The sequence below is a fragment of the Micrasema longulum genome, unplaced genomic scaffold, assembly GCF_059751315.1.
Source record: "Micrasema longulum isolate JH-2025_06_02 unplaced genomic scaffold, ASM5975131v1 h1tg000260l, whole genome shotgun sequence".
Classification (NCBI taxonomy): domain Eukaryota; kingdom Metazoa; phylum Arthropoda; class Insecta; order Trichoptera; family Brachycentridae; genus Micrasema; species Micrasema longulum.
This window is the reverse complement of record NW_028277464.1, coordinates 1,690,288-1,704,486: the sequence shown is the minus strand read 5'-3', so window position 1 is coordinate 1,704,486 and position 14,199 is coordinate 1,690,288. Positions and strand designations below refer to the sequence as shown.

Sequence of the window (14,199 nt, the reverse complement as noted above, 5' to 3'; positions counted from 1 at the left end):
GTCAAAAATGGAGAGCGAATTTGTTTTTATTGACGTAGAAATGTCATGTGTTCAGCTAATTTATTGTGTTTTTACATTTAAATGATTTAAATAACAATTATATTTTCAAATAAGAAAGAAAAATGAAGATTTATCCGATTCTGATTAGTATATTTATCCTGTTCATCGAGAATACTTCCGTGCTATTTGCTTTTCCCAAGAGTGTGGTTAGACATTATCTTTGTTATTATGAATAACGCGTTTAATGATGAAATATGTTGTTAAATTATACGTAATGCTTTTAGGAAAATACTGATTTAGCAAGGGAGCCTGATGATAGGCCATTATTATTTGCAACCCTCGGGGGCGGTATGACAGCAGTGGACCAAATTTCAGGAAATATTATATGGACATTGAAAGATGGTATGGTATTACAGTCTGCACAATATTATCGGAACTTTTGTAATTCAATATACCGAAAACTAGATAAGCGACTATTACCGTCAGTTTTAAACAGTCGAAAACTATAGAACGCGCTGAAAAATACTTAAAAACAATTTTTGTGTCAAATACATTTTTTAAAATTTTATACTACTATTGGATGCGGCGAGGGCATGATTATTATTTATTGTAATTGTGTAGGTACACATAATTTATACTCGTATAAATTCTATGCAATTAATAATACAAAATAAAAATTCATCAGTGGGATTTAGTTCTGTTCTTATAATAATGTATACATAACCCTTTTAAATTATTGTTATATCCTCGAATAAAGTCATAAAAAATATATGTTTTCAGACATTTGAACATCATTGTATGTTGTAATATATTTAAATTTTGGTAAACTCCCTAGTATTTGTCTGCAAACATTTGAACATATGCACCTAAAATATTTTTGTATTCTTTAGCATTGTTCGGTGTTTATTTATTTAGTAATAAGGGCTTTTACATAGATGACAATAAACAAAAAATATATGTAAAAATTTAAATTCAGAATACTACACAAAAATAAGGAACACTATACATAATTGACACATTTTAAAAATAAAGAATTTGTTTAATGTCACTCTTTTATTTGAAAAAAAGTGGGTTACTCTTTTGTTTTTTTTTAGAACCAGTTGTCAAGGTGCCAAACGAGAATGATCACTTCGTACCTCAGTTCTTGCCGGATCCCCGCCACGGTAGCTTGTACATGTTCGGCACCCACACGGGCCAACAACATGTTCTGAAGAAGCTGCCCTTCACCATCCCACAGCTGGTTGCCAATGCCCCCTGCAGATCCAGCGATGGGATTCTTTACACCGGGAAGAAAATCGATACCTGGTTCATGATTGATCCCAAAACAGGAGTAAGGAAACACATACTAGGTAAATAATTTTGTCGTATTTATTTCATATAATTCTATATGAAATTTCAAATTATGTTATTTCACACCACTGAAATATTAACTGGTCTTTTTTTATAGTCTATTTAAAAAAAAAAACGTACACAAACAAACACAATTATTTTCCAAAACAAAAATGCTGAATAATTTTCATCCCAATAAACTATAAACAATTTTTTTATCGGGTGCTCAGACATTTGTGTTAATAATCCATACTAATATTATAAATGCGAAAGTGTGTTTGTTTGTGTTCCCTTCAGGTCCCAAAGGACCGAGGTGAGAAATAAAATAGGATACTTATTTTTCATCCCGAATTAATATACTTGGTTTAGGAGTTTTGAAAATATTTGATAACTGCAACGAAAAGAAAATAAAATGATCAGGGAAAATTGTATTTTATTTTATTAATTTTTCACGCCCATAAGGCTTTTACATACATAGAAGTTATACAAAACGTGAGTATATAAACAACATGAATTTAAAAAAATACAATATAAAGAAATAAAAGATAGAACAGTGCTTAGAATTAAAGTTGGTATAAAAAAAAAAAGAAGCTATGAAATAGAGAAAAAATTGCATGAGATATTAAAAATAAAAAAATTAGATAGTCAAATAAAATACAAACATCTGAAAGAAATACAGTTTAAAGCTTTAATATAATAAATATTAATTCATGTTTAAACATGGAATGGTAAATGTTGAATCGGGTTGTGGTCCCGTGGCTACTATTGCGGACTCATGGATCAAAGGCCCCAAGTTTGAAACCCCACTCTACCTCAACTTGATTTCCATTTGCTAATAGTGAGTTATTTACAACTCGTCAAAAATGGCCACCAAAGTTAAAATATTTGGGTAAATTATAAGAACGCTAATGTTTCCTTTCTATTAAAAAAAAAAGTAAAGTGATAACTTAAATCAGCCAATGACACGCCATAACTCTTAACTCTTGTTAATGCCTAGACATTTTTAATCCCTTCTCCCCCACTGTAAAAATATCGGTTTCAGAATTCAGAAAACATTCGGAAGTAGGAAAATATGTTCAAAATTATGTTGGTGATGAGTTTTTAGAAGATAAATAAACCATTGAAACCCTGACTGGGCCTCACTCTAGAAGAGTGGTTTTTTAAATCTTGTCATTATGTACATACATGCTAATACACAATTTTAATCCTCAGACAAGGCCTAATATTTTACACAACAAACTTTTTTAAAATTCAACCTTTATGATTTCTAATTAGATTTCCCCATATATATTATAATTTACCTTAAGATATCGTTGATATTGTATTATTGTTACTCAATATCGCGAAACTATCATTTTTTTTATAAGAGAACCTAAAAACTATGATTTTAACCAACTAAAAATACCGTTAACCTTTCCCTTACTGTCTCAAAAATATCTGTGCGTTACGGTGCTGTGTTCACTGGGGTGTCCAATGCCGAGGGAAACATTTTACATTATTTTTATCTTTAATTCTTCAATATATCCTGCTTATCCTATTTGTTTATTAAAATTTTCATTATCAATGTATATTTTTCTTTCAGGCTATGATAAAACGCATCCCTTCGAAGGATCAAAGGATAATACTTGTCCTATTGATCCTAAAAATGCCATCTATGTTGCGAGGACTGAATACAATGTGCTTATGTATGATTCTAAACACGAGAATCAAAGATGGAATGTCACATTTTTTGACTACTCGTCCCATACGATGGGACAAGATATGACCAATAATTATGGTAAGTTATGACAGAAAATTATAATTGTACAGTGCCTTTGAGATGAATTTGAATAAAATGGTGTCATATAAATAATTGAAAAACAATCATTATGCATACGTGCACATAGCCACATGCACATACCCACAATCAACAATCATCTCCCGAAACACACAAAAGTATATTTCGGGAGATGGATTCAATTTATGTATCTTTATAGATGCTAATCTGCTCATATGTACATAAAAATGTCTGTATAATGCGCAGAAGCCTTATTCAGCAAGTTAATTGCCCTATTAATGGGTAAATTCTGATTTCCATTTGTATATTATATCATAATTGATATCTTTTTCAGGCATTGTTCATTTTACTTCAACATCAAATGGTCGAGTGACATCATTTGATAGAAAAACGGGTGAAATGGTATGGTCCCACGATATGCAGTCCCCAATAATTGCCACATATATTTTAGACAGAGATGGTCTTATTTCTGTACCATTTAACACTGTCGGAGATGACACAATGGCTCATATAATGGAAGATGTCTCCGCTCCTGCTGATGGTCGAGGATTTCAGCATTCCAGTATAGAATTGTTGTAAGAATAGAGTTATTTGTCAATTCAATATATTGCTTTTTGAATGCACGTGATCTAATGGATTTTTTTTTCAGTCCATCTTTGTACGTTGGCGAACACGTTCACGGCCTGTACGCTTTGTCATCTCTAGTAGATAAAAACACTATTACTATATCTACAGATGATTCTCAACCGCTTTTACTCGAAGGGCCAACGGAGAAAAATGAACAACCCAAAGATGCGGATAATAAATACCACTATTCAATTTATAGAAAGAAAATAAATGTTTATTATAATTTAAAAAATGAACAGGATTCCGAAATATCCAAAGGGTATTTGTTGCTTGGACATTATTCAGTTCCCGACTACGCCGACACCAATCTGAGAATATTATCTAAGCTAAATGGGCTATCAGTTCCGATGAACTTAGATACCGATAATCCTCTGAACAACAGACAAATCCAACTGATTATGGGCCCCTCTGGAGATAGTGATGGAGGGAAATGGGTACAGTTAAAAAATGAGTCTACTTCGGAAGTTCAATTAGATTCAAATAAAGATAAGTCCGTTATCATGACCGGTAAAGAAAGTGATGACAGAGTGAATGAGACAAAAGGGTCTTCTCAATCTGTTGGAATCCAAACAGACTACCAAGATGTCGGTGATAAGCCCTTGACATTAAAACTGTTGTATAAACAACTTTATCTTTGGATCAACCAACAAGAAAACATTGGTCTCAAATTTTCTTTAATATTACTGGTCGGATTAGTTATTTCGATGTTTTGGTATTTAACAAATCAGGTTAGTTAACAATATTTATAGTAAGACTTTCCTAAGAATGTTTTCCTGGCAGTTCTACTTAGGGATGTGCTGACTCCCAAATTGAATCCATGAAATGTAAATTTTAGTTAATTTTAATGGAAAAATATTGAATGGCTTGTAAGTAACACATTTAAGCTCCTATTAAAAAAATTGTTATGTTTTTATATCGATTTCAAAACAAAATATAAGAGCTACTGTTGAGTCGCCATCACTATCAGTCATGAAGTATTAAAATGCTCTAATTTGGAATTCAATTTGGTTGACAAAACGTCGGCAAACCGTTCTTAAAAAAATTGTAGCTTAAAGTTTTTCATAAGAAAATTAGAAAATTAATAACATTTATTGCAGATTCGGGCATTTCAACAGCTTTCTCAAAGTGGTTCTAGGAACTCAAATTCTTCTTCTAGTAACCACGGCCAAGTGACGGCTTTGCCTGAAGATTTGGAAAATGGACTGATAAGAGTTGGAAAAATTATTTTTGACCCTGAGCAAGTGTTGGGAAAAGGCTGTGAAGGAACATTTGTCTACAGGTAATAATAATGCCACCAAAAATTATATATTTTTAATAAAAATACCTCTTAGCTTTTACTCAATCCATTGTATGTATTACAGAGGCACATTTGAGAATCGGGATGTTGCGGTGAAACGTTTACTTCCCGAATGCTTTACTTTTGCTGATAGAGAAGTGGCTCTACTGACTGAATCTGATGCTCACCCCAATGTTGTGAGATATTTTTGTATGGAACAAGATAAATTATTCAGGTATTGTAATTTGTTTTAGATATGAATTTATTTGATTAAATTCTAACTCATAGAAGTACATATCAATGTTTAACAGTAAAACTATATTATCCAACAATTTCCATACTTGTACGATAGCTACCAGTTTAAAGAAAGGAAATAACATTATAAAATAAATACTTTTATAACCCTGCGATATTCGTCGAAATAGAAAAAAAACAAATGTATTATCATAAAATACTGTGCGACTCACCGGAAACCAATGCCCGCTGCCGTATGGCCTACTATCGTCTTAAGAACAGTGCAGAAGGTGAATTATGCATTTCCTGCACGTAAACAACAAAGTAATAAAAACATCCAAAATACTGATTACCTGGCATGTATATCAAATTGCTGACGGTAAGATGACCTGACAATAGAAAGATAGATAATAATAATTATAATAGACTTACTTGTAAAATGATTGACAATTACATGGTTGCAAAATATCTGCTCGTTAGTTGTTCAAGACGGAGAAAGGGCAAAGGGCGCTTTGTCACAAGTGTTTTTCATAGATAAATTGAAAGATGGGTTATATTGATTTTCGGTAACAGGAAGCGTTTGATTAGACAAAGTGACACGCTACAATATGTCAGTAAAATATTATGTAAATGTATTTGTGTATATTGCTTGAATATTCTTTTTGTAACTTTTTCTAAATGTCAATTTATTTTTTTCAGGTATATTGCTTTGGAATTATGTGCAGCTACTTTACAAGAATATGTACAAAAAAAATTAGAAAAGGTTTATAACATTCGTCCTTTAGAAGTCTTGCAACAAGCCACCGCAGGTCTGGCGCATCTTCACTCACTGGATATAGGTAAATAATTATTTGGATTATTGACTATGGAAGCCTTCATAAACTCATCTACATTCGGCAATGAGTTATCCTAAGTTAGACCTAATACTATTATATTAAACAGATGACATTAATCTGTTTATTGACTTATCAAAGAACTTATTAAATATTTCAATAAAATTTTAATTTGTAAAATAAAACACAAAACTTGAATTAGTAATAATTATTAATTACTAGTAATATTATTAAACACTGTTGTAAAGTTGTCTGTGTCCGGGCGGATGATGAATACAGTTATGTTTGTGAAATAGAACCAGAACCATGGACGAGTGCTTTCTACTCGATGGCTGCTCTCAGGTAAAAATCCTGAATAAGGAAATCGAGTGGAGATAAGTGCACGTAGTTGTGTAGTCTTTGGCACGTTTGCCTACTATTCTTGAAGTCCTGGGTTTGATTCCTGGCAGGGAGGATGTGAAATATTGATTTTAAAGACTGTTTGAACTGCAATATTTCATTGTTCCCGGGCCTGAAGCTTAGTACTAATCACCTTACCTTCATGTAACAGATGATCGAAATACGCTGCATTTGGTTTACAAACGCAGTGCCCTATGCACCACCTGGTGCAGAAAGGGGAATGATGATGATGAAATATATATACAGGAGGATAAGAAACGGTGCAATCACTGTCTCTATAGACCTGACCCGACTCACTATAAAAAAAATGTACATTAAAAAAATAACCTTACAAAGTAATTTCACAATAATTACAGTTTTATGTTTCTGAAGCACATGTTCCTACTTTAAATAATAAATCTGGCTTCTTTATTTTCAGTTCACCGTGATGTAAAACCTCACAATGTATTGTTATCTGTACCGACTAGCAAAGCTCCGGTAAGAGCGATGATTTCCGATTTTGGATTATGTAAGAAATTAAATATAGGGAGAAACAGTTTCTCTCGGCGCTCTGGAGTGACGGGAACTGATGGTTGGATTGCCCCCGAAATGATAAAAGGCGAACGAACGGTTTGTATTCTTAATTTTTTAATTCAAATTACAATGTTTTGAAAAATTCAAACTGCTAAGTAAATAAACTTTGGTTTCAGACAACGTCCGTGGACATTTTTTCCCTGGGCTGTGTGTTTTACTATGTTCTTTCAAATGGTATTCATCCTTTCGGTGATGTTCTGGTGAGACAAGCCAAAATACTCAAAGGAAGATATTACCTTAACCATTTAACGTAAGTTATTAGCATTTGATCAAAATATTATTAGTTCTAGTTCTTTTAAGTGTGATACAACATTGGAACGAATTTGTTTTTTATTAAATAATTAAAATACACATTTATATCCGACAAATGTCTTCCACGACTAGCATGTACGCAGCGCATTATATCGGTCCAATTTTGACCGCTTTTCCCAAAAAAAGTTTATGTCAAAATTACTGTTTTATAATAAAAACTATAACATATTTTTCAAAATGTATTTATTATGTTACTATCAAATAAATTTTGTGCTGGCTTTTTATTGTGGACTACATATTACAGTAATTGTAAAATTAGATTGTAAATTTAATTATAACACATCCAAGTAAACTTAATTGTTATTTCATCATATATCTGTTAATATTTTCATCACATTTTACCCATGTAAATTCTGTGGCCTGGATCTAAAAGAGCCAATTTCAGACAAAAAAGATCTTGCCAGCATTTTGTAGAGGGTCAATGTCAATAAAAAAATGTATGTAACTATTTTGTATACACATACACCTGGATAGTTTATAACCTCAAAATTGACAAATATTACTTTTCGTATATAGCGTAATTCATTAAATCGAGAAACATTATTGAATGTTATTGAATTGAAAGGTTAAAACTTTACAATGTGACATTTTAACGGTGTAAAGTTACAAATTAGAGCAAAATAATGTATTTTACTAAAACTTTGTGTTTTTTTTAAACATGTTTTGACATTTCTATGTTATGACTTTTGACATTTTAATGAATTATGAATTTCATTTCAATTTCAATAAGTTACCAATTAAAAATACTTGGTACACCCACTTATTTATTTGACCAATTAGCGCTGTAACAGACGTGGCGGGTCACTCTCTGTATACTATAGGTACAGGTGTCACCGCAGAATGGCCGGGCGTCGAATATTCTAGGTGGCGAAGACGTCCGGTTAAAGCGAAGTCGGGAAGCAGGGAGACGAAGTGGAGAGTAAAAGCCCTTAGTAGTGTTGACGAATGACTGATTTATTATTTGCCCGGCGGGCCTATATATACAACATGTTTTGCCGCACGGCAGCGCAGCTCGGCTAATTGTGGGCGGTACTAGGGCAGCCAATCACGCAGCAAGAGGTAATGCGAGCGCATTCGCCCACTCTATCGGTCTCTCGCGCCACGTGTAAGAACGCCCGCTACCCGGCCGCAGTTCGGCATTTAAACAGAAATATGAACGAAAATAACTATGGCACAGTAAGTAATATAGTAGACAGTCAATAATATTTTATTAGATAAATTTTAATTTCTATTCTATACATACTTCAGTATGGCGATGACCACCCCTGAAAGCGACAAATACTAGTCTTTATTAGGGGGTAGTACCTCGCATACACATACTAAAGTTCCATGCTGAAAATATATCGAAAGGCCCCTGGAAGGGCCGCTAAGTTTTCATGTGCAGCGTTACTAGTAAATTAGAGAGTAAAAGCGCTAATTGGTGAAATAAATAAGTGGAAGTGTACTAAGTATTTTTTAATTGGTAACTTATATTTAAATATAAGTTATATTATTACATAACTTTCGTATTTTAACACTTGTAAATTCTTCTTAAACCTCTTCTTTTATATTTACAGATCAACTATGCCAGAAGAAGAAATTGATTTAACAATGTGTTTGCTCAAATCAATGCTTTCATCACGGCTGCCAGAAAGACCCACAGCTAGTGTGGTACACAACTACCCGATATTTTGGAATAAACAAAAGATTCTAGGCTTTTTCCAGGTACTTTATATACATATATATATATATATACATACCTATAATATGTATACATATCAGGTGTTTCTCTGTGAATGCATTCTATTGAAAGGGTTGCTAACCGATCTTTTAAAAAAGACAATTGATATCTTCACAAGTACGTAGGTGTTTATATGGGAAAAAAATGCATATTTAGCCAACCCCTGCTCAGCTATTAAGTCATTCATCTATGCACTCGCGATCTTTGTACATCCTGTCTGACCTACACCCTTAAGAACCTAGCATTGACCTACCTGGCATCATCCTAGTCAAGATCTATCAACCAACCTGTTGTGAATTGTAATGTCAATATATATTTTTTTTATTTCCAGGATGTGAGCGACAGGGTGGAGAAGGATGCGCCCGGGGGGCCGCTAGAGGTAGGGGCTGTAGCCGTGGTGAGGGGAGACTGGCGCGGCTGGGTGGGCAGTGCCGTAGCCGCTGACCTGCGCAAGTACCGCTCCTACAGCGGCGACAGTGTTAAAGATCTACTGCGAGCCATGCGCAATAAGGTCAGAATCATTGTACAATAATAAGTTTCAAATGTAATCGCTTAAACCAGCCAATGAATTCTCCCTTCTTTATTTCTCGATGCAGATGTTCTGAAGATCTGCACACTTGTGAGTTAATCAACTCATTCTGGAAACTAACCAACTAAAAATCAACACTTTCTTCCGGAAGATGTACTCAGGCATGATAGAGCGCAATTACATTATTTCATGTATGGACGCTGATTATTTTTACTTATCTACTCACGCAAGAATGTAATTACTATTTATTTATAAATAATTTATTGCATACGAGGTGTGTTCAGAAAATAACGGGAATTTTTTAATTTTGCGGGTTTGGAGTGAACGATTGTCAATTTAAAAAAAATTAAGAATTCATGGCATGAGTCAATCAATATAATGCAATATAATAATGCCTACATCATCAGCGACTTTTCTGATTGTGATTTGGAGATCGTTCATAACTATTTCATTCAATTTTTTTACACTTTCATCGGTTGTTGATGTGCTGGGGCGTCCGGGCCGTTTATCATCTTCAACGTCTTCACGGCCATCTTTTAAACCGCTTATACCACTCGTAAACCCTTGTTTTACATTTGTTAACATTTCACACACTTTGTTACACTTCATTTCATTTTTTACACAAAATTTGAGACAAATTCTTTGATTCATTTTTTTTTAACAAATGAAAATCGCCAAGCTCATCAAAACTCATCTAACCTTAGCAGCTGCCACAGACAAAGGAAACAATAAATACAGCTGAAAATTTTAGCATTCTTCAGGGGCATGTATACCAACATAATTTTTTTTAAATTGACAGTTGGACTCTCCAAACCCGCGAACTTAAAAAATTACTGTTATTTTCTGAACACACCTGGTATACATACTACCAGAGGATCTGTACCTATAACACTAAAGAATTTGAACATTTCTTCTGATTAGGTTATTGCACTTGATTTTTCTATATCTTTCTTGTCCTTCCTTGATTTCTGCGTCCATCAATCTCACCGTAAATACTGTTTTTTTAACATTCATTCATCCTAAAATTCCTTACTGAAAAAAATGTGCTTAAAGCACTTTTATTGAAACTGATTTGAGAATTATTGTACTCTTTTAGTTTAGGAATTAAAACGAGGGCTAGTAATCAAATACAGTTTTCATTTATTTTCTTGTAGAAACATCACTACAGAGAGTTGGCTAAAGAAGCGCAAGAAAGCCTCGGCTCTATTCCTGAAGGCTTCGTTCTGTATTGGCTTTCTAGATTCCCTAGACTTTTACTTCACACTTGGCTACAGATGCAAATATTTAAACATGAAGATAGCTTCAAGCAATATTATGATTCAGGTTTCAACTTCAATCCGCAGTACATTATGCAAGAGATAGAAATAATTGAATTAAACAGGTATGAAACAGACCTAAAAATAGATAATAACCATTTATTCATTAAAAGTAAAAACTATCAAGAGAGTCCCAAACATCAAAAATTCAGAACAGAAGACGCAACCAGATATTCGAATGCAAACACAGTAGAAGATTGGAGAGCTCGGCCTAAAATCGAGGACACTCAATATGATGACACGTACAAGAAAGACAATGAAAATTTCAGAGATAAAATGTTTCCCCGACAATCGCCCAACAGAAATCCAAAGAAAGAAATCAGATTTAGAGATGATAAAAGTAGGTTTAAAGAAGTGAGGAATCCAAATTTTAGTGAATTACTAGAACAAGTGGATCAGATCAACACTTTCCCGGCAGAAACAAAACCTTACAAAGTGAGAAACCGAAAGAAAAAAGAGGAAACACCGACATTGTGGGTGCTGCCAAACCAGGCAAATGCGGGAGAAACTTTTACGGACACGCCTTAATTAACTTAAGTATATTTTTAGTAGTGAAGTGATTTTCGTTCTTTGCATAATATATGTACAATTTTGAAAAACCATTTTAACAATTTTACAAGCATACAAATTTCATGGTGAATTTTACTTCCTTTCATATTATTAGCTATTTTCAATTGCAATTTAATATTTACTTTTAAAGTATTGTGATTGTTAATTTTATATAATAACTTTTTAAATATTAAGGCATAATTGAAAGCTTTATGAGTAGCAAACATAATATCTCCCAAAAATGGTTATAAACTAGTTTTACTATCTGGACCTAGTCAATAAATTGAAAATCGACTGGAAAACACCAGTTTAAATTATTTTCGGTTTCTCTAATTCACAAAACTTATAATTGAATTATTCCACTGTATCTTTTCACCAATACAGTTTAAGATATTTATCTACATAATATGTGACTTGTAAATTTTATTCGTAATATGCAGTAAGTATGTATTTATTATATATAGCAACAATATATATTATCTACTGTATGTGTATATTATATCCTATTATTTTCAATGAGGTCGTTAATAGTACTATTTAAATGAATAAAGCAATTTTTTGTATTATTTTGGCGCCACTATTATTTTTAAAGACTTAGGTTTTTTAAATCCCCGCTTTCATAGTGACATCACCCATACCTTTATTTTTTTTTTAAATTGTCTTTTATGATAAGCTAATTCAATTTGTGAAATGTGATAATTTCCAACGGGTTTTTTTCATTCACAAAATACAATTTTGAGTTAGTCGCACTAAACATTCTCATTTGTCAATAAAATTGACTTATTATAAATAATTTATTTCTATAGCATAATCATTGAAAATTTATAGCAGAATAGTCTCTATTCAATTGTATTTGTATTTTTCTACTCCAATTACCTTGGCTTACTCGGGTCACACTAGATTTTTTAAAGCCAAATATGTATGTATATTTTTGTACATTTGTCAACAAAATGAACTACTTATGCATCTATATAACAACTGTAGATTTTGCCATACTCATTAGTAACACATCTCCAAATATCAAGAATAGATTTTTTTAATCGGTTGGTTGCCTAAAATCGGAAATTGTTGAATTGTATCAGAAATTTATATATTTTATCAACTGATGTGATGGTGGACATTGGCAAAATGTCTGCTTTATTCATTGGACATTTAGAAATGTTTTGGAAATGACCCAAGCAATAACATCATTTAATCTGTAGAATATCATAGAAATAAAAGAAGAGTGATACTTAAACCAACAAATAATAAATAAAATATGTTTTTCGGTTCTATAATTTTTTTATGACATTTTGCAATCACCTGAAAAGTGAATCAAATAGAAAGGAAAGTTTTATATAAAACTGTAACTTAACTCAAATCTCATTCTTTGGACTTGTCTTATTAACGAATTGGATGTTCGATGTACATATTATTTTCATCGATTTTATTTACTATATTTATTTAATATTATAGCAATAAGCGACTTGGTATATTATCAATTCATAATATCATATGATCCCAAAATAATAAAACAAAATAAATTTGACCAATTTTGACAATGATGCTATAAAGATTAAAACATTTAAAAAAATACAATTTTAGTGCTGACGAAATCGAGATTTATTTTAATTGAGTGCAGCTTTGTTCATACAATACGTAATACTAATAATTACGTAAAAATGTTTCTTTATATAAATTGTAAGTATTGTTGCTAGCTATCTCACTTGGTATAACCTGTTCTGAGATAGCTAGCAATTATTCCTCAACTGTTTCTTTTACTAAGAATAATGTTTTAAAACTATAAGCACAAATAAACAAATAGTTATCATATTATATAAAAGGTGTTACAGTAGTCGGTCTTCTAATTGTTTTCACTCTTGAGTCATCAGCCATTGGGTAACATTTTTGTTAAAATAATAAGTGTTTATACTATGTATTATATGCACTGGGAGATCATTATAAATTTTTGAAAAAATTAAGTATTTTGGTAATGTCAAAGATTTGTTTATTCATTTTTACTAAAACTATGTTATTAAAAACTAAGTAGATATGTTAATTTAAATGTGCCAAAAGCATTTAACCTCTGGCACTCATTTGTCAAGTGCTGGGAAAAACTGATCTTGTTAAAGTTCAAACTATTACTCGGTTGTCTAATGACCGCCGACACATTCGCACATTCGAGTAATTTACAATAAATAAACATTTTATGCTTTTATTTTCAACCACCAAAATATTGTGCTCATTGTTAAATGATTATTTCATTTCCCTTAGGAAGATTTATACATAGTTTGAGGAGATGAGAATCAAATGGTTTCTTTTTATGAACCACACATATGTGAATAAGTATATAATTTAATTATGAAGTGTGTTCAACTTATGAGATGACAACTCATGACTGATTTTATTATTCAAAAAGTTAGATGGATCTTTTTCTATATAAAAAAATATACATATATTTAAAGCACTATGTAACTACACAATTTCCTATTATATATTATTTGATTGCTTAACATATTTTTTAATAATTTAATTACGACAATAATGCGGCCTGTTTTCGGAACACAAATTTTCTTTATCAAGGCACTAGGCAAGTTATTAAAAACCCTACAGAACAGTTGTATTCTGAATTTGGCTGGATTAATTGATAACAAGGTTAAATATTTATTGTAATTAATATCATAATGCGGGGTAATTCCTACAACTACGTAACTTCAATCAGCATTTGCGAGTTACCCACTTAAAT

General features: G+C 32.0%; 1 protein-coding gene across 1 annotated transcript; it reads left to right on the top strand.

Moving 5' to 3' along the window:
- Positions 1-3: 3 nt before the first annotated feature.
- LOC148283145 (serine/threonine-protein kinase/endoribonuclease IRE1-like) lies at positions 4-12,040 on the top strand. Its single transcript, XM_088223971.1, has 14 exons — positions 4-206; positions 285-402; positions 1,095-1,349; positions 2,912-3,106; positions 3,441-3,681; positions 3,756-4,461; positions 4,831-5,012; positions 5,095-5,244; positions 5,943-6,082; positions 6,894-7,084; positions 7,165-7,298; positions 8,917-9,064; positions 9,412-9,591; positions 10,764-12,040. The coding sequence occupies exons 1-14, from the start codon at positions 123-125 to the stop codon at positions 11,451-11,453; spliced, it is 3,414 nt and encodes a 1,137-aa protein (XP_088080097.1). The 5' UTR covers positions 4-122; the 3' UTR covers positions 11,454-12,040.
- Positions 12,041-14,199: the final 2,159 nt, after the last annotated feature.

What these genes read in the sequence shown, in the direction of transcription:
- LOC148283145 (XM_088223971.1), top strand. Translation starts at nt 123, where the DNA reads ATGAAGATTTATCCGATTCTGATTAGTATATTTATCCTGTTCATCGAG. An exon ending in TTTGGTATTTAACAAATCAG is followed by an intron (nt 4,462 to 4,830) that starts GTTAGTTAACAA and finishes CATTTATTGCAG; the next exon opens with ATTCGGGCATTTCAACAGCT. An exon ending in GAACAAGATAAATTATTCAG is followed by an intron (nt 5,245 to 5,942) that starts GTATTGTAATTT and finishes TATTTTTTTCAG; the next exon opens with GTATATTGCTTTGGAATTAT.